General features: G+C 30.9%; 1 protein-coding gene across 2 annotated transcripts; it reads left to right on the forward strand.

The window, feature by feature from the left end:
- Positions 1 to 773: 773 nt before the first annotated feature.
- Positions 774 to 2,337, forward strand: LOC113858412 (mitochondrial import inner membrane translocase subunit TIM17-2-like). 2 transcript variants are annotated; one of them, XM_027491069.1, is made up of 2 exons: positions 774 to 1,482; positions 1,910 to 2,337. In XM_027491069.1, the coding sequence occupies exon 1, from the start codon at positions 833 to 835 to the stop codon at positions 1,469 to 1,471; it is 639 nt and encodes a 212-aa protein (XP_027346870.1). In that variant the 5' UTR covers positions 774 to 832; the 3' UTR covers positions 1,472 to 1,482; positions 1,910 to 2,337. The 2 variants fall into 2 exon arrangements, with proteins under 2 accessions (XP_027346870.1, XP_027346871.1); XM_027491070.1 differs by having other exon boundaries at positions 1,893 to 2,239.
- Positions 2,338 to 22,452: the final 20,115 nt, after the last annotated feature.

Raw genomic sequence — 22,452 nt, forward strand, 5'->3', positions numbered from 1 at the left:
TTATTAAAAAATTTATTTAAGTTTGTTTGTTTAGTTTAATAAACTGATTCAAGTTTAAAGTTAAATTTAATTACTTAAATGAGTTTAATCTTAAGTATATAAATTTATTGCTAATAATTTGTAAATAATTTAAGTGTGTGAATGCGTATAATTATAAGTTTTACTTATTATATTTATTTAAGAAACTATAATTTTATTAATTATTATATATAAATATATAATATTTACATAAATTTTATTTTAAAAATTTATATTCTAAATCATTAGGTATATTTTTTAACAAGTCTACTGTTTGCCTAATATTTTATTTCAAAATTAAATCATATTTATGAATATAAAAATATTTATTTTACTATTTATGTCATTTTTTAGTACGAAGGAATTTGTTAGATTAAATAATAAACGAAATTTTATTTAAAGAGTGATTCAATAAAAAAAATATTAACAAGTTATAAAAGGGAGTGCTAGAAAAACAATTTTTTAACGTGAGTAGAACTTAAATAATTTTTGTTAAAAGTTTAACTAATAACTAAGAGTGTTAAGAAAGAGTGTGTGTATATATATATATATATATATTGTTATAAATAAGTTAATGGATTAAACTTAATTTTTTTACTTTAAAAATTATACTAAAAATAGAACTTTATTTAATTTTCGTATATAAATATTTTTATTAATAATAAATCGAAATTAATATTTTGTTAAGATATGAAAGGAAGTGAGATAAATGAAGGGGGGGCTAGTGATACATATACATTGAAAAGGAAAAGTGGCACAAAATAAATAGAGAAAGAAGGAGAAATCAGAAAGCCCTAAAGGAAGAAGAGGTGAAATGGGAACACCAGAGACATCAAGAGAACCATGTCCAGATCGCATCCTTGACGACATAGGAGGAGCCTTCGGCATGGGAGCAGTGGGTGGATCAGCCTTTCACTTCCTCAAAGGACTCTACAACGCGCCAAAGGGCTCTCGAGTCATCGCCGCCTCCCAAGCTGTTCGCCTCAACGCCCCTCGCGTCGGCGGAAGCTTCGCCGTGTGGGGGGGTCTCTTCTCCACCTTCGACTGCACCATGGTCTACCTCCGCCAGAAAGAGGATCCCTGGAACTCCATCTTTGCCGGCGCCGCCACCGGCGGATTCCTGTCCATGCGCCAGGGATTTACCGCCTCCGCTCGCTCTGCCGCGTTCGGCGGCGTTCTCTTGGCTCTCATTGAAGGCGCCGGCATCATGCTCAACAAGTTCCTCAGCGCACAGCAACCCATGCCTATCATCGTTGACGACCCCAGCGGGTTCCCGGGTCAACCCGGAGCCCAACCCGTTCCTCCGCCTGCCTCGGGTTCTGCATCACCGTCTTGGTTCGGTGGGTGGTTCGGTGACGGTAAGAAGGAGGATGCTGCGCCCGGGGGAGGAAGCGAGACCAAGGTTTTGGAGAGCTTTGATTCCCCTCCCGTGCCCAATTTCGAGTACAAGTGAAAATTGCCTTGGTTAGTAAGGATTAAGAATCAATGGTCAAATTTTTGAGTTAGGGTTTTAGGGAGTTTCATTTTAAAGCTTTCTGAGTGTTGGATTATTGTATCAGCTCGTATAGTTTTGTTTCGCCTAGTTTTCTTTTTGCTTTTTATATATGTAAGAGAATATGAGTTAGTATTGGCATGCTTTTGAATTGAAATTCTGGACATGCCTTTATTTCATGGAATTAGATAGATAATAAGTAGTAAAGTCTCATACCTATGTGGTGTATGTTGCAAGGGCACAGTCAATTCTTTTGAGAAAATCTATTTTGTTCCATCTTTTAGTATCTTCAATCTATGCATTAGATCTAATTGCTTATTCAGTTAATTAAGCTTGATAAAATCTGTAACCTATATGCTGATTTGTGCTGATATGTGTAAAGATATTATTTGTGTGCAGGGTGAAAAGGTAGATTTGCTTGCTTGAATACTGAAAGCCCCTGATAGTTCTAACGGGTATGGTGCTGAATGAGAGTAAAATTTCTCTTTTAGCTTTGGAGTATGATGATGCTTTTATGGAGAGGAAAGTAGGAAGGGAATTGTTCCCCTTGGTTGATATTGCGTTCCAAAATCTTGTGTGCAGAATTATCCTAGGTCACATCATAGTTTTGTTCTATTTACTGCGGCTTTTATTCTACATAATGTATTTTGCGCACTGTTCTATGTTGGGAATTTTGATCATGGATTTCGATTCTATAGTTGTCGGTTATTCTGCAGTACCTCCATTCTTCTGCTTGATAATAGTGAATTACTCTCTATCCTCTTGATCTGGTTTAAAAGACAGTGCTTCCCAAACTTGTTTGGAATATACATGTAACTCCGCTTGTCCATCTTGCCGTTGACGCAGTTAATTGAACCATCGATCTAAATGTAACTCCACACTTATTTTCCCCCATTTCCGGTATCTGCCCTCCCATTTTTCATTTGCATACACTGCTATTTGCAGTCAACCCCACCAACAGAATCATTAAGAAATGAACTCTTTGATCAACAAATTCAATTATGCTTTTCGTTGCTACAAACCAGCCAGACATTAGATCGAGCTCTGAGTAAACTGTTGACAAGATTGGAAATGATGGGTATAATCTACCAAGTTCCACGATGTGCGGATTACGACGGGGAGGGAAAAATGAACAATGTGCGTAAAGTAGTAGTAGTTAATGTTCAGATTAGATTATCTTCTATTTATTGAGAAAATTATGAAAAAAAGAAAGTGATAAACGAGCACACGCATGGTTTAACATTCTTGGTGTGTAATGAACTACGGTGAGGTGCAGGAAAAAAAAATCAGCAGTCTTTTAAAAGTAAAGACTGCTTATATTTTTTCCCATGGCGATTAGTGGAGAGATCGATAAGGCAAATTCCGTGAATCGAGTTGACGGTGAATGGATCAATTGAGCTGGTGTGTGATTTTTTTATTTTGTAGTGCCATGTCTTGTACAAACACCTCTGAAGAGGGCCTAGCGAAATTCATATTTCATTTTTGTTAATCGCACGTGACCCTGTAAGTTCAAAGCATTTTAATTCTTAAAATTTAAAAGTTTCATTTTTTAACTTGGTAAAAAAGTAGTTAATTTTAATTTTATTTATTTTTACTGTTATTTTGCATTTAAAAAAGTCAAAAGTATAAATATCATTTTATAAAATTAATAACTGATGAAAGGGCCTCAGAATTTTACGAATTAACACTAATGATTTATCACATGATTTCTTCGAGTCGGGAATCTTCATACTTCAACTTACAGTGTGTTTAATTTCCCGGTAACGAATAAGCTATATATCATTGCATTCAGTTTAATGTGAATTTGTTGTATGCAATGAATTCAGATATTCTCTGATTTTGACGCGAATATATCGGTACGGTTGAGATTCACTTGAACAAAATTAGTGGTGTTCAACGAAATTAAGCAATTATAATTGCTTAAGTGAAATATCACTGGAGCAAATATGAATTTGCTTGACAAAACCTAAGTAAGATCTAAATACAGTAAGCTAAGCTCACTTAATTGACATTTGCTTAAGTGTCTAAGTGAATTTAATTAATCTTAAACGAAAATGGGATAGAGAGTACTCGATGGAAACCTTATGTTTTGCTTAATTAGGTAACTTCAAGCAAAAAAATAATAATTACTTAAACGAAGTTTGTTTGCTTAAGCAAATTATGGATAAAATGTCAAAAACTAGCAAAAAAAGCAACAATCAAGATAACATATTCATCAAGTCATTAAAAGTAAAAAAATGTTTTTGGATAAAAAGACCATGAACATTAATGAAAGTAACATCTTATAGACATAATTTAAGTGTTTAAACTGAAAAAATAACAAATAAAATTTATTACACAATTGAAGTGTTCAAATTTTTTTTCAAAAAATGTAATACATTAAATAATGAAGAAGCATTGTCCAATGTTGCCTCTAGCCTCTAGGTGCGTGGAGTGACTATGGGATGAACTTGATCTTCCTCAACATTTTCAGCATGACCCAAATATGTCTTCCTTCTTGTCCTTTTACTTCACCATTATGGTGCTCTTGAGCTTCCTCCTTTGGTTGTACTACATCATCCTATTCATCAACTGGGAAGTTAGAGTTGTATCCAGGCCATGAGACAATGTTCCAAACACTATTGGTGTAGGTCCTAGGAAAGCAGAAGCCTCTCCATGAATTAATGATACTTTCATACCTCAATTTGTAGAAAGAACTTACAGTAACAATTTCAAATGTAAGACAAAATGATAAATGATAGAAGAGTTACCTATACAAGGAATCATTTAGCTGCGTAAATGCTCAATGATTTGTTGCCATCTGCTATTGTATCTAAGAGATATTACATGTAAGGCAAGATTCCATGGTTGTCATGTTGGCCATGGATGCTGAGGATGAAGATTGTGCTTTAGGTATTGTTGACGAGGAGGGTTAGGAATAATTCCAAAATAGGTTGCTTCAATAGATTGGTGTAGTAATTTTTTATGAAATAGACATTAATGAGTTTCTTCAATTTGATGGTTGATTTAGAGTAGTTAGAAATAGTAACACTTTTGGAAGCACAAAGAGAAATTATAAGAGTTAGGATTTTCAAAGGTTTTGTGGCGATGCAGAAGTGGAGGGGTTAGAAATGACAAAGTAGTAAATTTTCTCTCAAATGATTGTGGCTATGTCCACAATTAACTTCTCCATTATGTTGTAAATGAGATATGTGTGAGGCATGCATACATTAGAGGTGTGAGTGTAAGGGCTATGTTGGCAAAGAGGAAGGATGACCATATTTGGCCCAAAGTGTTCAAACTTCCTCTTGAACCGTATTAGCTTTCCAACAGTTGTCTCAAAGGATCTATCAAGGATGCATAAGGCATTAGCTATGGCAGAAATAATGTCTTTATCATAAGTCACATAGTGCCTTCAAACTCAAGACTCTCTCCATTTTGTCTTGGATCAATGGCCAAGCATTCACATAAATTTTTTTAACTATGTCTTTATAAATTTGGTTTGGGAGATTTGTCAAATACTTTAATTTTCTTCTAAGTATTTCTTAATTAAAGTCTTCATAATCTCTTTCATCTAAGAACACCTTTTGCTTAGTTAGCAACTTCCTTGGGTACAAATCAAGAAATCTCTAATATTTTACTTTGTTTTTTTAACCTAAACTTATCTTATGAAGGTTGTAGAGTTGTGGTAGTGGTTGGTTGTTGTTGATGGTCAATAGTTTCTTCATTTTGTTGGAACCTTGGCCAAGTTCAGGTCTTTGAGTTTTCCTTTGAGGGATAAACTTCTTAGGTGTCATGTTGAAACAACCACAACATAATTGGAATAACATAGAAAATGTAATAGATTTCAATATGAAATTCTAGTAAATTTGTTTGAGCAGATAAGTGACATCATGTTCATATAAATGAATTTATGTCAATCAATACATATAGTTCTATATAATATTGACTTAAGTGAACCCATTGACATTTAAGTGAAATTCACAACACAGATACCAAAATGCAAGGAAAAGCACAACAAGGGCAGGTAATCCATATAGCATATTTCTATCATGCTTATTCTATTATACTAAGACAACAATTCTAAAATGCATATTAAAAATTTCTAATCTAATAGTGATGAAAATCAAGGAAGACCCATTGAAGACAAAGACTTGAAGACACTAGAAGGACTTCAAGGACCAATGACAAGGACAAGGGCAATTACATATACTTAGAGAATTTGAACTCTAACGAGTTTTATTAGGATTTAATTATTATGTTTAGTTTATTTATTTTAATATTAGTCATTACTTATTTTGAGTTTTTATTTAGGATAAAATCTTATTATTTTATTTAATTTATTTGAATTTAGGCTTGTTGGTACAAGAAGCCCATTAGGGTTTGCTTTAGTATTAGTTTACAAGCATTAGACATATATAAACTCTTATATACACACTTTTAATTAAGTTTTGAATACAATTTGAGATTGAACACTCTTGTGAGAGCGTGTGACTCTAGGTTCTTGAGTGAGCCAATTTTCTTTGATTTTATTAAGAGGCCAAAACTCTTGTGGCGATCATTCCTGAGCTTATCAATCTTGCGATTGTAGCACCATTTTCCATCTCTATTCTATTTTCACTTTTTATTAATTTTTTTCTTATTTCAATTCCTATTTGTACCTTAATAATTTTGTTTTTATTGTGTGAAATTCAATTCAAGATCGTTTAATTCGGCGATACAGTTTGTGGTTGTCATCAATTGGTATCAAGAGCTTTGGTTAGAATTGGATTGAAAGATATTGTTCATCGCACACTATTAACGTAGTACTCATTGCAACATACAAAAGTGTGTTTTTGATATATTTCTTCCAATCTTCCGTTTATTTTGCTTGATTCCATACTGGAAAAAAAATAGTTGTTATTTAACGTTACATAATCTTCTTTAAATTCTTCAATTTTGTCTTATTTGAAATCTACTTTTAAGTGTGTTTACTTCTTATTTAGTCCTTTTTTTTTCTATTGTCTTGTTGGCTTCCTTAGTTTTGTCTTAGAGTTTTCTTTTGTTGGCTTCACTTGATTTTCATTGATTGATCGTCTTTTGGTTTTGGTTAATTATGTGGATTGGAGGTTGACTTCTTTAAGAACTCTTGAGAGCACTTAAAGGAAAAAAGACAAGAGAAAAATCCTTACACAAAAGCCAATTTAGAGTGAAACATGAGTGAATATCTACTGAGTGAAAACACTTAGCGAGTGGAGAGAACCTTTTCTTTTTGCATTAACTTTTATTATTTTGTAGAATGTCTCAAGAAAGAGGATCAAGTAGAGAGAGCACTCCTGCCTCGCAAATTGAAAGGCTTGCTCAAAGATTTGAAAGAATATTTGAGAGGCAAAATGAAGCAATAAGGAATGTTCAAGAGGCGTTGGCAAATAATGCAAGAAGGCGGTCATGTGATCGTTCCTCACATGCCCATGGAGACTTTAGTAATTTTTCAAGAGAAAGAAGAAGAAATAGGAGAGATGATGAAGAAATGAGGTTTGATAGGTGGAGAGATAATAGAGAGAGGAGGAATTAAAGAAGAAGAAGAGAAGATGTAAGAATAAGAAAAAATGAGAGAATTGGTGGAGTTAAAATAAAGATTCCTAATTTTCATGGAAGGAATGATGTTGAAGCATACTTAGAGTGAGAATTGAAGATAGAGCAAGTATTCTCATGTCATGATTATAGTGAAGAAAAGAAAGTAAAGGTGGCTTCCCTAGAATTTCATGACTTTGCTTTGGTGTGGTGGGATCAAATTCAAAGGGACCAAAGGAGATATGATGAGGAGCTTGTAGATACATGGATTGAAATGAAGAACCTAATGTGCAGGAGATTTGTTCCTACATACAAAGCTTCATTCAAAGCTTTAAGGTTTGTGGCAAGGTGAAAAAAGTGTTGATGACTATTATAAAAAAATGAAAGTTGTCATGGTAAAAGCTAATGTATTTGAAGAAAGATAAGCGACAATGGCCCGTTTCTTGAATGGGTTGAACCATGACATCCGTGACATAGTGGAACTTCATTCCTATGTAGAACTTGAAAATTTGGTTCACCAAGTTATTAAAGTAGAAGCACAACTAAAAAGAAAGAGTACTTTGGGGAAGAGTGTCTTTTCCTACAATTCAAAAGGATGGAAGGAAGAAGTAAAGAAGGAAGAAATATCAATTAAGGATACAATTATGCAAGGTGGTAAACCTTCCTCTAAAACTTCTTTTAATTCTACTAATACTTCTGCTTCTCCTACTTCTTAGCATAGAGCAATCAAATGCTTCAAATGTCTTGGAAAATGTCATATTGCATCCCAATGTCCAAGCAAGAAAACTATGATTTTGAAGGAGAATGGCGAAATTTCAAGTGCAAGTTTATTTCAATCATCACATGCTTCAAGTGAAGAAGATAGTGAGTTCGAAACTTTATGCCATGAAGGAGATTTGCTTATGGTAAGATGTCTCTTGGGTAGTATAGCTAAAGAGGATGACACTACACAAAGAAAATATTTTTCATTTAAGATGCTTGGTACATGGAAAGATTTGTTCTCTTATTATTGATGGTGGTAGTTGTACCAATGTGGTTAGTGTTAAACTTGTTAAAAAATTGAATCTTACTACTATTCCTCACCCTAAGCCCTATAAGTTACAATAGTTGAGTGATGAAGCAGAGTTGGTTGTTAATAAACAGGTTTTGATTACTTTTTCTATTGACAAGTGTGAGGATGAAGTCTTATGTGATGTAGTGCTTATGGAAACACGTCATATCCTCTTGGGAAGACCTTGGCAATTTGATAAGAAAGCTATTCATGATGGTCATTCCAACAATTTTACGTTTGTACATAAAAGGTGCACAATCACTTTAGTGCCCATGACTCCTAGTTAAGTACATGAAGATAAAAAAGTCATGAAGTTAAGAAGAGAGCAAGAAGAAAAAAATGAGAGAAGAAATGAAAAGAAAAATAGTGAGTTTCAGGGCAAACTTAAAAAGAAAGGGGAGAAAGTAAAGACACTTACAATTGAGAAATATAAGAGTGAAAAGAAAAGTAAAGAGAAAAATCAGTGTAAAAGGAGAGAAAATTTGTTTGTGAGAGAAAAAAAAGTGAAAAAAGTTTTGTTGGCCTCTCGGCCTATGTGTCTACCTTTGTGTAAAGAAAGTCCTTATAATAAATTTATGGATTCCTTTGCTAACAATATTTTTCCTAGTAGTGTTTCTTCTCTTTTGTAGGATTTTGAAGATATCTTCCCTAAAAAAGTATCTTACTGCCTACCTCCAATTAGAAAGATAAAACATCAAATTAAAAACAAAGTGGAGCAACAAGCAAAGTATATCAATAAGGGAAGGAAAAAAGTAGAATTTGAACTTGGAGATTGGGTTTGGATACATATGCACAAAAAAAAAGAGTTTCCCATGCAAGAAAATTCAAGGCTTCAAACAAGAGGGGATGAATTATTTCAAGTCTTAGAGATGATTTTAGATAATGCATACAAAGTGGACTTATTAGGTAAGTATGGTGTTAATGCTACTTTTAATGTATTTGATTTATCTCTCGTTGATGTAAGTAATAAAGAGTCAAATTTGAGGACAAATTTTCTTGAAGGAGGGATTGATGAAAATTAAGGAAGGCCCATTGAAGACAAATACTTGAAGACATTAGAAGGACTTCAATGACCAATGATAAGGACAAGGGCAAAGAAAATAAATAGAGACTTAGAAAAGATTGTTGCTGTTCTAATTGAAAGAGAACTTAAGTTGTAGTTAGAAAAGTTCAAGATGGTCAATTACATATGCTTAGAGGATTTGAACTCTAATGCGTTTTATTAGGATTTAATTATTATGTTTAATTTATTTATTTTAATATTAGTCATTACTTATTTTGAGTTTTTATTTAGGATAAAATATTGTTATTTTATTTAGTTTATTTGAATTTAGACTTGTTGGTACAAGAAGCCCATTAGGGTTTGCTTTAGTATTAGTTTATAAGTATTAGACATATATAAGCTCTTGTATACACACTTTTAATTAAGTTTTAAATACAATTTAAGATTGAACACTCTTGTGAGAGCGTGTAACTCTAGGTTCTTGAGTGAGCCAATTTGCTTTGATCTTACCAAGAGGCCAAAACTTTTGTGGGAATCATTCCTGAGCTTATCAATCTTGCGGTTGTGGCACCATTTTCCATATCTATTCTATTTTCACTTTTTATTAATTTTCTTCTTATTTCAATTCCTATTTGTACCCTAATAATTTCATTTTTATTGTGTGAAATCCAATTCAAGATCGTTTAATTCAGTGACACGGTTTGTGGTTGTCATCAAATAGTCATGGCTTAAATCATATGGATTGCTACTTCAAACATGACAACAAAGAGATAAAGTAAACATAAGAGAAGGAGAATGAGACAATGTAAAGGATTGAAACTCACTTTGTTGTGTTTGTAGGAGAAGAAAATGATTGAGATTTGATAAATAGGTTTCAAAAGGAGAGTTTGTTGAATATGAAGAATAGCAACGGTTCCTTTTTTAGTTTCACTTCAAAAATCTTTAATTGTTGCAAATTTTGCTTAAGCAAGTATTACCTCGCTTAAATGAGTGTTGCCTTTGTATACTTATTGAAAGTGAATTTTAACTCCACATTTTCACCAAAACAAGAGTTGTTTGCTTAAGCGAATAAGGAATCACTTCATCAACTCTTATTTTAGTTTAAGAGAAAATTGCGTAGTTTTAGTCTGAAAGATAAGTGTATTGATTTATTGTTGAAGAAATATAATTTGGGGCCTATTATTTTTTGAAACATTCATAAAAAATATCTTTCATTAAACATCTTTCATAGAAAAATTTATAAATTTTTTTCTTTTATTTTCTATTTATTTTCATATTCTTATCTTCTTATTTTGTAGGAACACCTTAATGTAAGCGCCCAAACTTATTTTGTTTTTTTTTTTATTAAATTTGTATTTATCAAGTTATTTTTGGCATAAGATGGATATTGTAACACTGTGGTGAAATGTATTTAGCCTTCTTGCACAAAATGTAAAAATTACCAAATTTATTTTGTTTGTTCATTAAATTTGTATCTATCAAGTCATTTTTAGTTTATAAGGTATTTTTTAACACTGTGATGAAATTTATTTATCTCTCTTTCACAAAATGTAACCATTCATAAGAAAATTTACATCAAGCACTAATCTCTTTTTAATGGACAACTAGATGGGGTAATTTTTCAAATGAAAATTAAAATGAAACTTGTTAGCTTTTGTTTTCCAATAAGTGGAGCTAATAGACTCTTTTCCTTTATTAATTAAATTGAACTATATTTTTTTGTTCCAAGTCAAAAATTAAAACAAAAATTAGACCAAATCCATTAAGAATGAAATATTTTTAGAATTTATTGTTATAGTTTTTGACCATTTTTCTAATATAATTCAATTAAACAAAATGTATTTGCTTAAGTAATTCTATTTATGCTCGAGGTTACCTAAGTTTACTGATGAGATTTAGGTATTCATTTAAGGAGATCAATTTTTACTTAAACAATGCAAGGTTTTCATTCAATATCTCTGTTCTATTTTTGTTTAAAATTAATTAATTTTACTTAAATTCACTCAAGTGAAAGTCAATTAAGATAAGCAAATTCAACATTGCTTAAGCAAGCTTAGCTTATGGTAACTTATGATATTTTGATCAAAATTTGTCAAGCAAACACATGCTTGCTTAAGCTATATTTCACCTCGCTTAAGCAATTAATGTTTGATTATGTTTTTAAGAAAGAAACTAGAGAGAATTCAATTTCAAATTTGTATACAATTCAGTTCCAAACACCCCGCTTATTCCTAAACCTAGTTGTATTATGTTGTTCTTAGCTTTATAATATTTGTATGGTATAAATGTCACTTCTACCTTTAAATATAATCACTGGTTCTATTTATGTTTGTCCTAAGTAGGCAACTATATTGGGTCATTTAGTGTTAGATCGCTAGTAGATAGCTTAATTCATTTTTTTAAAATCAGAACTCTACTAAGATAAAAACAATTCAAAATACATTAAATTAATTCTAAAATTTGTAAAAAAAAGATACTAAAATATCTCAAATGTTATAAATTAAGAACTTTGTTTTCCTTATTATATTATTAAAAGCCCAAATAATTCTAAAGTGTATAGAATTTTTAGATTAGTGCAAAATTTTAAAATAATTTTAATAAAAAGTTAACATCTTAAAGTTTCAATTTGTAAGGCAAAATCAAGATATTGCATAAAGACAATTACAATAGCAAAGCAAGAATCACTATCCCATTGTAAGTATTAATTTCTATGAGAATGTCAGCCTTAGTTTTAGAAGGAGAGACAATTTTCTCTATGAGAAGTTGAGAATTAAGCGCTTTGTCATCACCTTCTTTCAACTATTTTTATGTGCAAAATAAAAGCTTGGTTTCAGGATTGAGAGAGGAGTGTGGCATTTGTAAAAGGTAGGAAGCAAGGTTTTTGGACTAGAGTGAAAGGTTTAGTGATTAGGTGCAATGAAGTAGGATTTTAAAGGTTTTAAAAAGAATCTTATTAACAACTTAAGGGCTTGTTTTACAAATCATCATAGAGAAAAGACCTTTGTGTTTTGTTATGTGTGTTCAATGTTCTACTCTTGCTTTATTTGAGACATCATCAGCTCACCTCAAATAAATTGTTAGTATTTATGTAGATTGGATTCTTTTCAGTTTCCATGAGAACTAGACATCCATCTTTTTTTTTAAAACAAATATTAAAAAAATGAAAAGAAATTACATAAAATTCACTTAAGTGAAAGTGAATTTTCACTGTTTGTCAGTAGTTTGTTTAAAAATGACAAGTTTGAGGATAAGTTTCTTGGAAGTTTGCAAAATATCTTATACCTCATGTCCTCCTCCCTCTAAACCCACCTTCTTGACTTGCATTATTTACAAAGTGCATGAGTCATTCATAAATCATGAGGTATGACTGGTCAAAATCTAATATTATTTCTTTTTGGGTACATTGACTTTCTATTTTGTTACCAAAATTTTGTTATTGCTTCTAAATTTGAGTAGCTTGACAACAAGATGGAATTTTTTAACTCACTTAGCGTCATGAAGAAGAGTTCTTCTTCATCCCAGAACTTGGGTTCTTTCTCAAGTAGGGTCACCATATTATAGAGATAAAAGTCTTTAGGACTAAAAAAAGTAGAGCTTAAAGAGAGTTTCAAAACCTATAAGCAAAGCAAGCATTAGCAAAGGCACAATATGGCTAAGCCTGTCCAAAAATGTCAAACCCGTTTGAAACTGGGCTGGCCAAAGGCCCAAAATGCGGATGGGGTTGAGTCGGCTTGTTTAGAAAAACTGTGGGTCATTGAAAATGAAATTCTAAGGGTAGAAGTGGTCGAGCTTGGGCGAGAGGATTGACACCTGATTCGACCTGGTCAGTTATTAAATTAATATTAAAAAATAAATAAAATAAAACCTTAGGGACACATAGTTAGTCGTTGCTTAACCTAAAATATAGTAAGTCTCCCTTTGTTTTCTAGTGCTGCAGCCATTTTATTGGTGTTTCCTCTCTTCTTCTCCACTCTTCGATTTCCTTCCCAAACTAAGTACTCTACAACCTCTACTAGAATTTTTATCTCTTAGACTCTTAGTTATAAAACCCTAAGTAATGGCCTCTAAGATGGTTATTATGAATAGACAACATGTCTAAAATTAGTGATGAGATATAAATCTATAAGAATATTTTAATAATTGATAAAACTTTAAGTAATGTTAGTTAACACCTAAGTATAACTAGTAATTGTTGATCTAGACTTTTTCTATCGAAACAGAATGGAGGAGTCTGGTCAACACATGTCTTTTGAAACTCAACAACCAGTAAATCAATTGGCTGTTTCCACTAGTTCTGCATCAACCTATGCAGATCATGGTGGAAATTCATCAAATGCAAGTGCTTCTACAAACAATAGGAGAGCAAATGCATGTGTTCCCCTTCCAAATGCTCTAGTAAAGAAGAGGAGAACAAATGCAAGTACTCTTAAGTTGACTTTAAATGTTTGGGGTCATTTCACTAAACTACCTCTAGTAAATGATTATGACATTCCTCAAGCTGCATGCAACTATTACAAAAAGGTTTTCCATTGTCACTCTAAAATAAGGATGACAATGGGTAAAGTACCCAATGGGTACCTGCAAAATTTACCATCAACGAGTAGGGTATTTACCCGCTAAACGGATACGATTATGAGTATGTGAAAATACCAACAAATTTTCATGGGGATGGGGGCGGGTATAGGTATCTAAGTACCCACTCCGCCCTATACCTGCATATACTATTATTATTATTATTATTATTATTATTATTATTATTATTATGCTACTTATGTGAGGGAGACCTTAACCCAAAAGCCCATAATGGGAAGGAATTAGGGTTAATACTTTATATATTTGGCTAGGTCTCTTTTATAATCATTGGCAATTATATAATCATATGAGTTGTTCCACAATTTACCTATTGAGAGTTGTGCTTTAGGAGTGTGACTTACATAAAGATTTAACCTATCACTTCTCATAGAATTCAGAGATCAAGTACAACAAATTTTATACAAATGCAAGTCTTCAACAAGTAAGCCTAAAACTCTATTATAATTATTATTGATATTTCTAATTATTTTTATTGTTCTAATTTCATATATTCTAGTTTGAATAATTTTTTACTTATAATGGAGAAACTAATAATTTAATAAAACAATAATCTAACCTACTTTTATTTTTTAGAAAGTTTTTGTGGATGCTTTTGTAAAATTTTCGTCAAGATAAAGATTTTACTATTTATTTTATGTAATTTCATGTCTTATATTTTTTACTCAGTTCAGACTTCTTTTATAAATCATATTTATTTTATTTTATACTACTATATTTTCAAAAAAAATTTATGCAAAATAAAAGGTTGAGAAATTTAATATAAATATTTATGTTACTCAAATAAAGGAATGGATATTTAAATATATAAAAATCTACCTAATTAAATTTATTTTATAAGATTAACATAAAAATATATTTATTAATAAAGTAAACCATAAAAATAATTTTTTTTCATATTTTTAATAGAAAAATTTATTTACTATTTTATATCGTTTAACTAGACTAATACAATTTAATTATTATATAGTTGATATGAGATTGATTTTTTTTTAAATTATTTATATATGACACATACAAAATGTTTAGAAATTTAGTGATTAAAATTATGTGATATTATATTGACTTAGGTTAAATAAGATTTTTATTTTAAGTTCTTGCTTTTATATAGGTAATAACAAATGGAAAATGTATCTGGAGTAACTCCTTCAAAGGAATCTGAAAGTAGCTCTTCTCCCACACAACCTGAAAATGTTCCTAAAAGTATACTTAATGGGGAAGAAAAAGCTATATGCAATTATTGTAACAAGCAATTGACAGGTAGAAGATCAGATGGAACAAATCATTTGCATAAACACTTTCAAACTTGTAAGAGAAGGCCATATAAGGATATAAGACAATCAATCTTATTGAGAGAACAAAAGAAAGTAGACAGATCATCCACTTATTTAAGTAATTATCACTTTGATCCAGAACAATCTAGAAGAGATCTTGCTTCTATGATAATGATTCATGAGTATCCGCTTTCTATAGTAGACCATTTAGGGTTTAGAGCATATTCTGAAGGCCTCCAACCTTTATTCAAGGTTCTTAGTCGAAACACAATAAAAGGTGACATTATTAAAATATATCAAAATGAAAAGTTGAAGACTATAGGACTCTTAGAGAAGACTGGAAATACAATTGCTTTAACAACAGACATGTGGACAGCTAGCAATCAAAAGAAAGGGTTTATGGCTATCACAACTCACTACATTACTGATGATTGGGATATGCAAAGTCGCATATTGAGGTATAATTTTTGTGATTATTATATGATATATTCATTTAGTAATTATTTGCATTATTTCAATTTTTTTTTATATATGTATATAATTTATTTTTACATTAATAGGTTTGTATATGTGGAATGTTCACATACAACATAAGCTCTGTCTAAAGTGTTAGTTGAATGCATACTAGATTAGAATATTGATAGAAAGTTATCTACCATCACTTTGGATAATTGTAGTACAAATGATTCTCTTGTTGGTTTGTTACTAAACAAACTTGATTGTTCTTCTCTTATGCTTGATGGTCAATTGTTTCATATGAGGTGTTGTGCACATATTCTCAATTTAATTGTTCAAGATGGTTTAAATATTCTTGGAGATGACATAGAGAAGGTTAGAAGTAGTGTTGTTTTTTGGACAGCTACACCTAAAAGAGAACAAACCTTTAAGGAAACAGCACGTCAAATCAAAGTTTCCATGACAAAGAAACTTGTACTTGATTGCAAAACAAGATGGAATTCTACTTATCACATGCTTGTTGTTGCATTGGCTTATAAAGATGTTTTTATTTGTTTGAAAACAAGAGAGCATATGTATACATGTATCCCTACAACAAATGACTGGGAAATTGCTAAAGAAATTTGTAGTAGGTTGAAAGTCTGTAATCGTGTGACTGAGATGTTTTTTAGGACACAATATCCTACAACAAATATTTTCTTCCCATTGGTTTGTGAAATAAAGTTATCTCTGCAACAATGGCAAATTTGTTCAATTGAGGCTATTAGAAATATGGCTACAAAAATGGTAACCAAATTTGAGAAATATTGGTCTGTTATACATGGAATCATGAGAATTGCCATTTTTTTGGATCCAAGATATAAATTAAAGTTGTTAGAGTACTTCTTTCCCAAGCTCTATGAAAGTTTATCTTCTTTTCAAATTAACAATGTGAAAAAATTATGTTACTTGTTGTTTGAAGATTATCAAGCTAAAGCCATGGGAATAGTAGAAAGTTCAGCTGAAAAGTCTAATGAGATGGAAATGAATTTGGATATACTTAATGTTAATAATTTGTTAAGTGATTATGATTCATTTGTTAAAGATACAAATGATATGCAATCAAAGTCTGAGTTGGATATTTACTTGGAAGAGAAGGTATTGCCTATAAGTGCTAGTTTTGATATCCTTGGGTGGTGGAAATCAAATGGGATCAAATATCCAATATTGCAAAAAATTGCCAAGGATATTTTGGCCATCCCAATTTCAACCGTTGTTTCAGAGTCTGCTTTTAGCACAGAAGGTAGATTGTTGAGTCCTCATCATTCTCGACTTCATGAGGATACTTTGGAAGCACTCATGTGCGCATAAAGTTAGATGAAACATGAAAATGAAGGTATTGAATACTCTATTAATATATTTATTTAATTAAATATTTTTGTTAATTTTAATTTGATAGCTTAATTATTGATTTTCTTATTATGTACTTGTATGTTTTAGTTTCTATTGGTATTACTGGACCAAAGCAATATGTAAACTTGAAAGATAAACGTTTATAGTCATTTGGAGAGTCTGATTCAAATGAAGAGGTAAAATAGCCTAACTATACTATTTTGACTTTACAATAAATAATTAACTAATGTTATTTTTTTAGGTCTTGCAGAGTGACAGTATAGGAATATAAAGTTTAGGAGTTGGTTGTTTTACAAGATCTTGAAGATTATGTGTGCAATTTTGTTTTTGATTTTTAAGTACTTTAGTTTAGAAAGTTGATGCATTAAGATACACTTAACACTTATGATCTTTAAATATTTATTTTTTTATTTATACTTACACTTTGTTCGGTAAAATTATATAAGTATATTTTTTTATAACTGCTTTTTTTTTCTTAGACATGCGCGGGTAATAGGGGCGGGCATGGGTATGTGGGTACCAAGAGGGTACGGGTACGGGGACTAAAAGTACTACCCACGCAGGTATGAGGCTGAGTACGAGTATTTTTTTAAAATGCGGGTATGGGGATGGGTACTATAGTACCTTACCCATTGCCCTTCCTACTCTAAAATTCATGGAACATCTAGCTTGGAAAGTCACCTTCGTACTTGTCGTAAATACACACATGTCCTTACTAGTGATCTGAACCAAACTGTTCTAACTTTTGAGGTCTGATAGTAATGTGTTGGGTGTGGCCAGCCTAAGATTCAATTTAGAAGCTTGTAGAAAAGTCGTTGTAAAGTTTGTGATTTTAGATGAACAACTTTTTAGAATAGTCGAGGGTGAGGGATTTAGGATACTTGTCAATCAACTTCAGCCTCAATTCACTCTTCCATCTCGCCAAACAATCATTAAGGACTGCTATTAACTATTTTTTGATGAAAAAATTATACTTAAGGCTTCTTTTTAGGTCTGATTGCAATAGAGTCGCACTCATTATTGATTGCTGGACTTCTATTAAAATTTTAAATTACTTAACATTGATGACTCATTTTATTAATAAGGAATGGAACTACCATAAAAAAATCATTAGCTTTTCAGTTGTTCTCAATCATAGAGATGAAACTATAGGAATGCATGTTGAAGAAATTTTGAGAGAGTGAGAACTTAGAAGTGTCTTCACTTTTACTATTGATAATGCGTCTTCTAATGATGTGGCTGTCAACTATTTGAAGAATAGGTAAAAGCTCTTCAATAGGCTATTCTTAAGTGGGGAATGTTTTCACATGAGGTGTTGTGGACACATTAACTATTATTAGATATTTGCGATTATCTCTTCAAAGGCTAGCAAAATTTAAGGAGTGTGTTCATCTTTTAAAAAAATTCTTGTAAGAAGCTAGTATGTCTTGATGTTTCCACTCGTTAAAACTCAACATACCTCATGTTAGAAGTTGCTGAAAAGTTTCAAGCTGTGTTTGAGAAGTTAGATTTTGAAGATAGTTGTTAGAATGCAAGCGTTTTTGTTAAGTTTCTAAAAATATTTCATGATGCAACAAAGATCCTTTCTACTTTCAGCCATGTCACTATTCATAGTATCTTCAACCAACTTTTTGAAATTCTTATTGAGTTGAATCATTCTGCAATAAATCTGAACACAATTCTTATCAATATGGGGTTGGAGATGAAAAAGAAGTATGAAAAGTATTAGGGTCAAGTGGAACACATAAATCAATTTCTTTATTTTGGAGTGATTCTTGATCTTAGATACAAGTTGACTTATGTTGAGTGGTCTTTTAAAGATATGTACCCAAAATACTCAGATTTGGTAAGGAAACTATCTGTTGATGTCAAACATAAGCTTTTTTTAATTATATGCTTAGTATGCTGTCCTCCATGAGCGACAACATAGGGCTACACAATCTTCTCAAGTTTCTTCATAAGAGAATTTAACTCAAATCTTTACTCCTCAAGTTGCAACCTATTCTGCAAGGGCTGATACTTACTAACAACATTTAAGAGAGAAAAGTCCAATTGATGAAAAAAAAAGAACTTGAGAGATATCTTGCTGAATCATGCTTGAGTTTTAATGATAAATTTGATCTTCTATTATGGTAAAAACAAAACAATTCACCTTTTTCAATACTGTCCATTTTGGCAAAAAATGTTACTTTTTGTTCCAATTTCTACTATTGCAACTGAAAGTGTGTTCAGCACTCGGGGTAGGGTGTTGAACAACTTTAGAAGTTCCTTATCTCCATAAATGACTAAAGTGCTCATTTGTACCCAAAATTAGTTTAAAATCCTCTCTTTTCTACTTTAAGGATAAGGACATCAATGAGGACTTTGAAATTGTAAAGACTATTATAGCAAATAGTTTATGTTGTTTTTAGTAATTGAATAAATAAAAATGTTAGTTGTTGTTTTTGATATTTTAATATTTTTTTTATTAATCTCATGCATTTAAGACTTGTCAATTGTTGGAGGAGCTGCACCTGTGGCTAGAGGGATTGGACCTGAAAGTTCTACTGGTCTATCTCAACCAATTAATACTAGCTAAGGTTGCCTATAGGGTAAGTTGTTTATTTTTTTTAACATACTGCCTTTGTTTATTTTTTTCACTTTTTTTTATTTAACTTTGTTTTTGTAACTTTTTGCCTTGATTTTTTTTTAATTTTTTTTAGCAATAACTTTTCGAAACCTAAGATATGAAAATGTTGTTTTGAATAGATGCTATTTTTGGGATGAAATATCAATTGAGTTTATTTTAGATCAAGGACTATGTGGAATCCTTGAGGACAAAGTGCAGGTTCCTGTTCTTTCATTTTAACATTGTCAAATGTTTAAGTAAAGTGATTTGCTAAACTAACTTTGAACTGATCTTTAATTTATTTTTGTGCAAATATTTTTTGTTTTTGTTGAATTATTTTGAATAGTAACCATTTAAGCTCTTTTATTTTATGTTATTGATAGTAAGATGTTGCTATTTCTCCACTAAATACATTCACATATTAATATGCAATATGAATGTCACTGTTTTTGTTTCATGTCATCTTATAAATTTCACTTTCATGCTCTTAACCGAATGGTCATTTTGAAACCAAAACCAAGATTTGCTTCACCATATCAAATCATCATTCTCAGCATTTGCAACCATCATAAATAAGTAAATGATGCTCCCTTCTAATATTCATTCTCTTCATGTGCTTAACTTTATTACAAGTTAAATTCTTTAACAGACTAATGATTTTTATCACTATTTTGTAGTGCTTCTCCGTAGATTTACAAACAGGAAGGAGATGAGAGCTAATTAAGGAGTTGGAAGAAATTTTATTTGTTGCTAATCAATTTTGTTGCCAATTAATACTTTTTCATATCTTTATGTTGGTTTGGTATTTTGGTTGATTTATTTTCCTGGACAGTGTGAAAAGAGGTGTCATGTGGACTTGTTATTTAAGCTTGTACATTTTAGGACTAAATTTAAGACCCTATTGATATTTCTAATTTTTCCTTCCTCAAATGCATGTGAATGAGTAGATTTTGATTGGTTATTTTTATTTTATTTAAAATTTGCTATGTAAGGTTAGATTTAGATTTATTATTATTTTAGTTCTATTTTTTAATTGAATTATGACTTGACTTCAATATAAAAATTTATTCTTATCTATTATTTGTCATACATTATTTTTCCAAATATTCTAATTCTGTATTGTACTCTATTGGAAAAAAATATGCAAATAAAAAATTGAAATTGAGCTTAAAAAATATATAAATAAGATTTTTTTTAATCATTTTTGCAAAAAACCATTTTAGGCTCAAATTAGTCTAACCCGATTCTCCGATTCGCTCAACCTGCAATCTGTTAAACTTAAATTTTTAGGCGGACGGTTACGGGCCCAACAATGTAGGGGTCAGTTTGAACTATTCTTGAGTCAATCACACCTAAATCTACCTGACCCAATCCATTAAACAACCTTAAATATGGCTGCTCGTATTCTCTATTTTGTTTGGATTCTTGTTGTTTTATGACTTAGACATGATTTTGCTGAGTCCATATTGTTCGAGTTTGATTCCATCATGTCCTTTATCTCTTCATTCCTACTCTAAGTTATTCCCTCTAGTCCTTTTTATAAGAAATAAAATAGAACATTTTTTTTTTCCTTATTACAAGAAATAAATGATAGATTCAAGATGCATTAATTGTTAAATTTATTTTATACTTTTTTTTATTAGTATCATTAAATATATAAATTACTAACTATATCATTTAATATCATAGATATTTTTGGAATAAAATTTATATTTATAAAAAACATAACATACTTAATTGCTTTTCTTCAGTAATTTAATATTTTGTTTCTTATAAAAAGAATTGGAAGAAGTATTCTTTGTTTCTTATAACAATCCTCCGATTTATCCTGTTTCATACAACAATCCATCCAAGTTCAGGTTTTCAAAGATTATGACAAGCTTTGTTTGAGTGGCTGCGAATAGCAAAAATTCGCTTTAGTGAAAAAAAAAACAAAACTAAATGTTAGTTCCCGTTTTTGTATTTATGGATGTTTGTTTTAAGTTTTTGTTGACACGCTTTTTGGAATAAAAATATAAAAATTATTACACTTTTAATTTTTTTAAAAGAAATTTAATTGCACTTCGATATTTTAGTTTTAATTATATGTAATTTTTCCCTTAATATTTTTAAATAACTAAGTCTTCTGTTTTCAAATTTTAATAAATTTAGTCTTTGGTTATTACTTTTTAGTTAAAACTCTTAAATTCTCATTTTATACTTAAAATATTTATAAATTTAATCATTTAAGATAAAATTTATTAAAATTAATCAACCCACCGTTGCACGATCAAGCTGTAAATCTGAGTATCGAGCTATGGCAAATACAGCAGCCGAACTCATGTGGTTCATCTATCTGCTGTGTGATCTGCACATTTCTGTGTCAACCCCAACTCTACTTTGTGATAACAAAAGTGCCATATTTTTGTCTCAAAATCCAGTTGCTCATAAGCGCGCCAAGCACATTGACATTGACTACCATTTTGTTCAAGAATTAGTGTTATCAAAGAAGGTTATCACTCAGTTCATTCCTTCTCATCTTCAAATTGCAGATATCTTTACCAAAAGCTTGCCTCATCTTCTGTTTCAGTTCTTTCGTTCTAAGCTACGTGTTGGCCCAAAATCCACTCTTAGCTTGAAGGGAGATGTTAGGAAATAATATATCAGATTGTATATTACCTTATATAGATGATACGATTGATTCAGTCTTGGTTTGATTGAGTCGTTTATTCCTTAATTGTAGGATCTAGACATATTGTAATTTCTATTTATTGTACTCTGTTAATAGTGAAATGCAATTGCACAAACACAGTTTTACCAATCCTTATATCAATCATAGAGATGAAACTATAGGAATGCATGTTGAAGAAATTTTGAGAGAGTGGGGACTTAGAAGTGTCTTCACTTTTACTGTTGACAATGCGTCTTTTAATGATATGGCTATCAACTATTTGAAGAATAGGTGGAAGCTCTTCAATAGGATATTCTTAAGTGGAGAATCTTTTATATAAAAATTTATTCTCATCTATTATTTGTCATACATTATTTTTCCAAAAA

Source organism: Abrus precatorius, unplaced genomic scaffold (genome assembly GCF_003935025.1).
Source record: "Abrus precatorius isolate BTA unplaced genomic scaffold, Abrus_2018 Scaffold2, whole genome shotgun sequence".
Lineage (NCBI taxonomy): Eukaryota > Viridiplantae > Streptophyta > Magnoliopsida > Fabales > Fabaceae > Abrus > Abrus precatorius.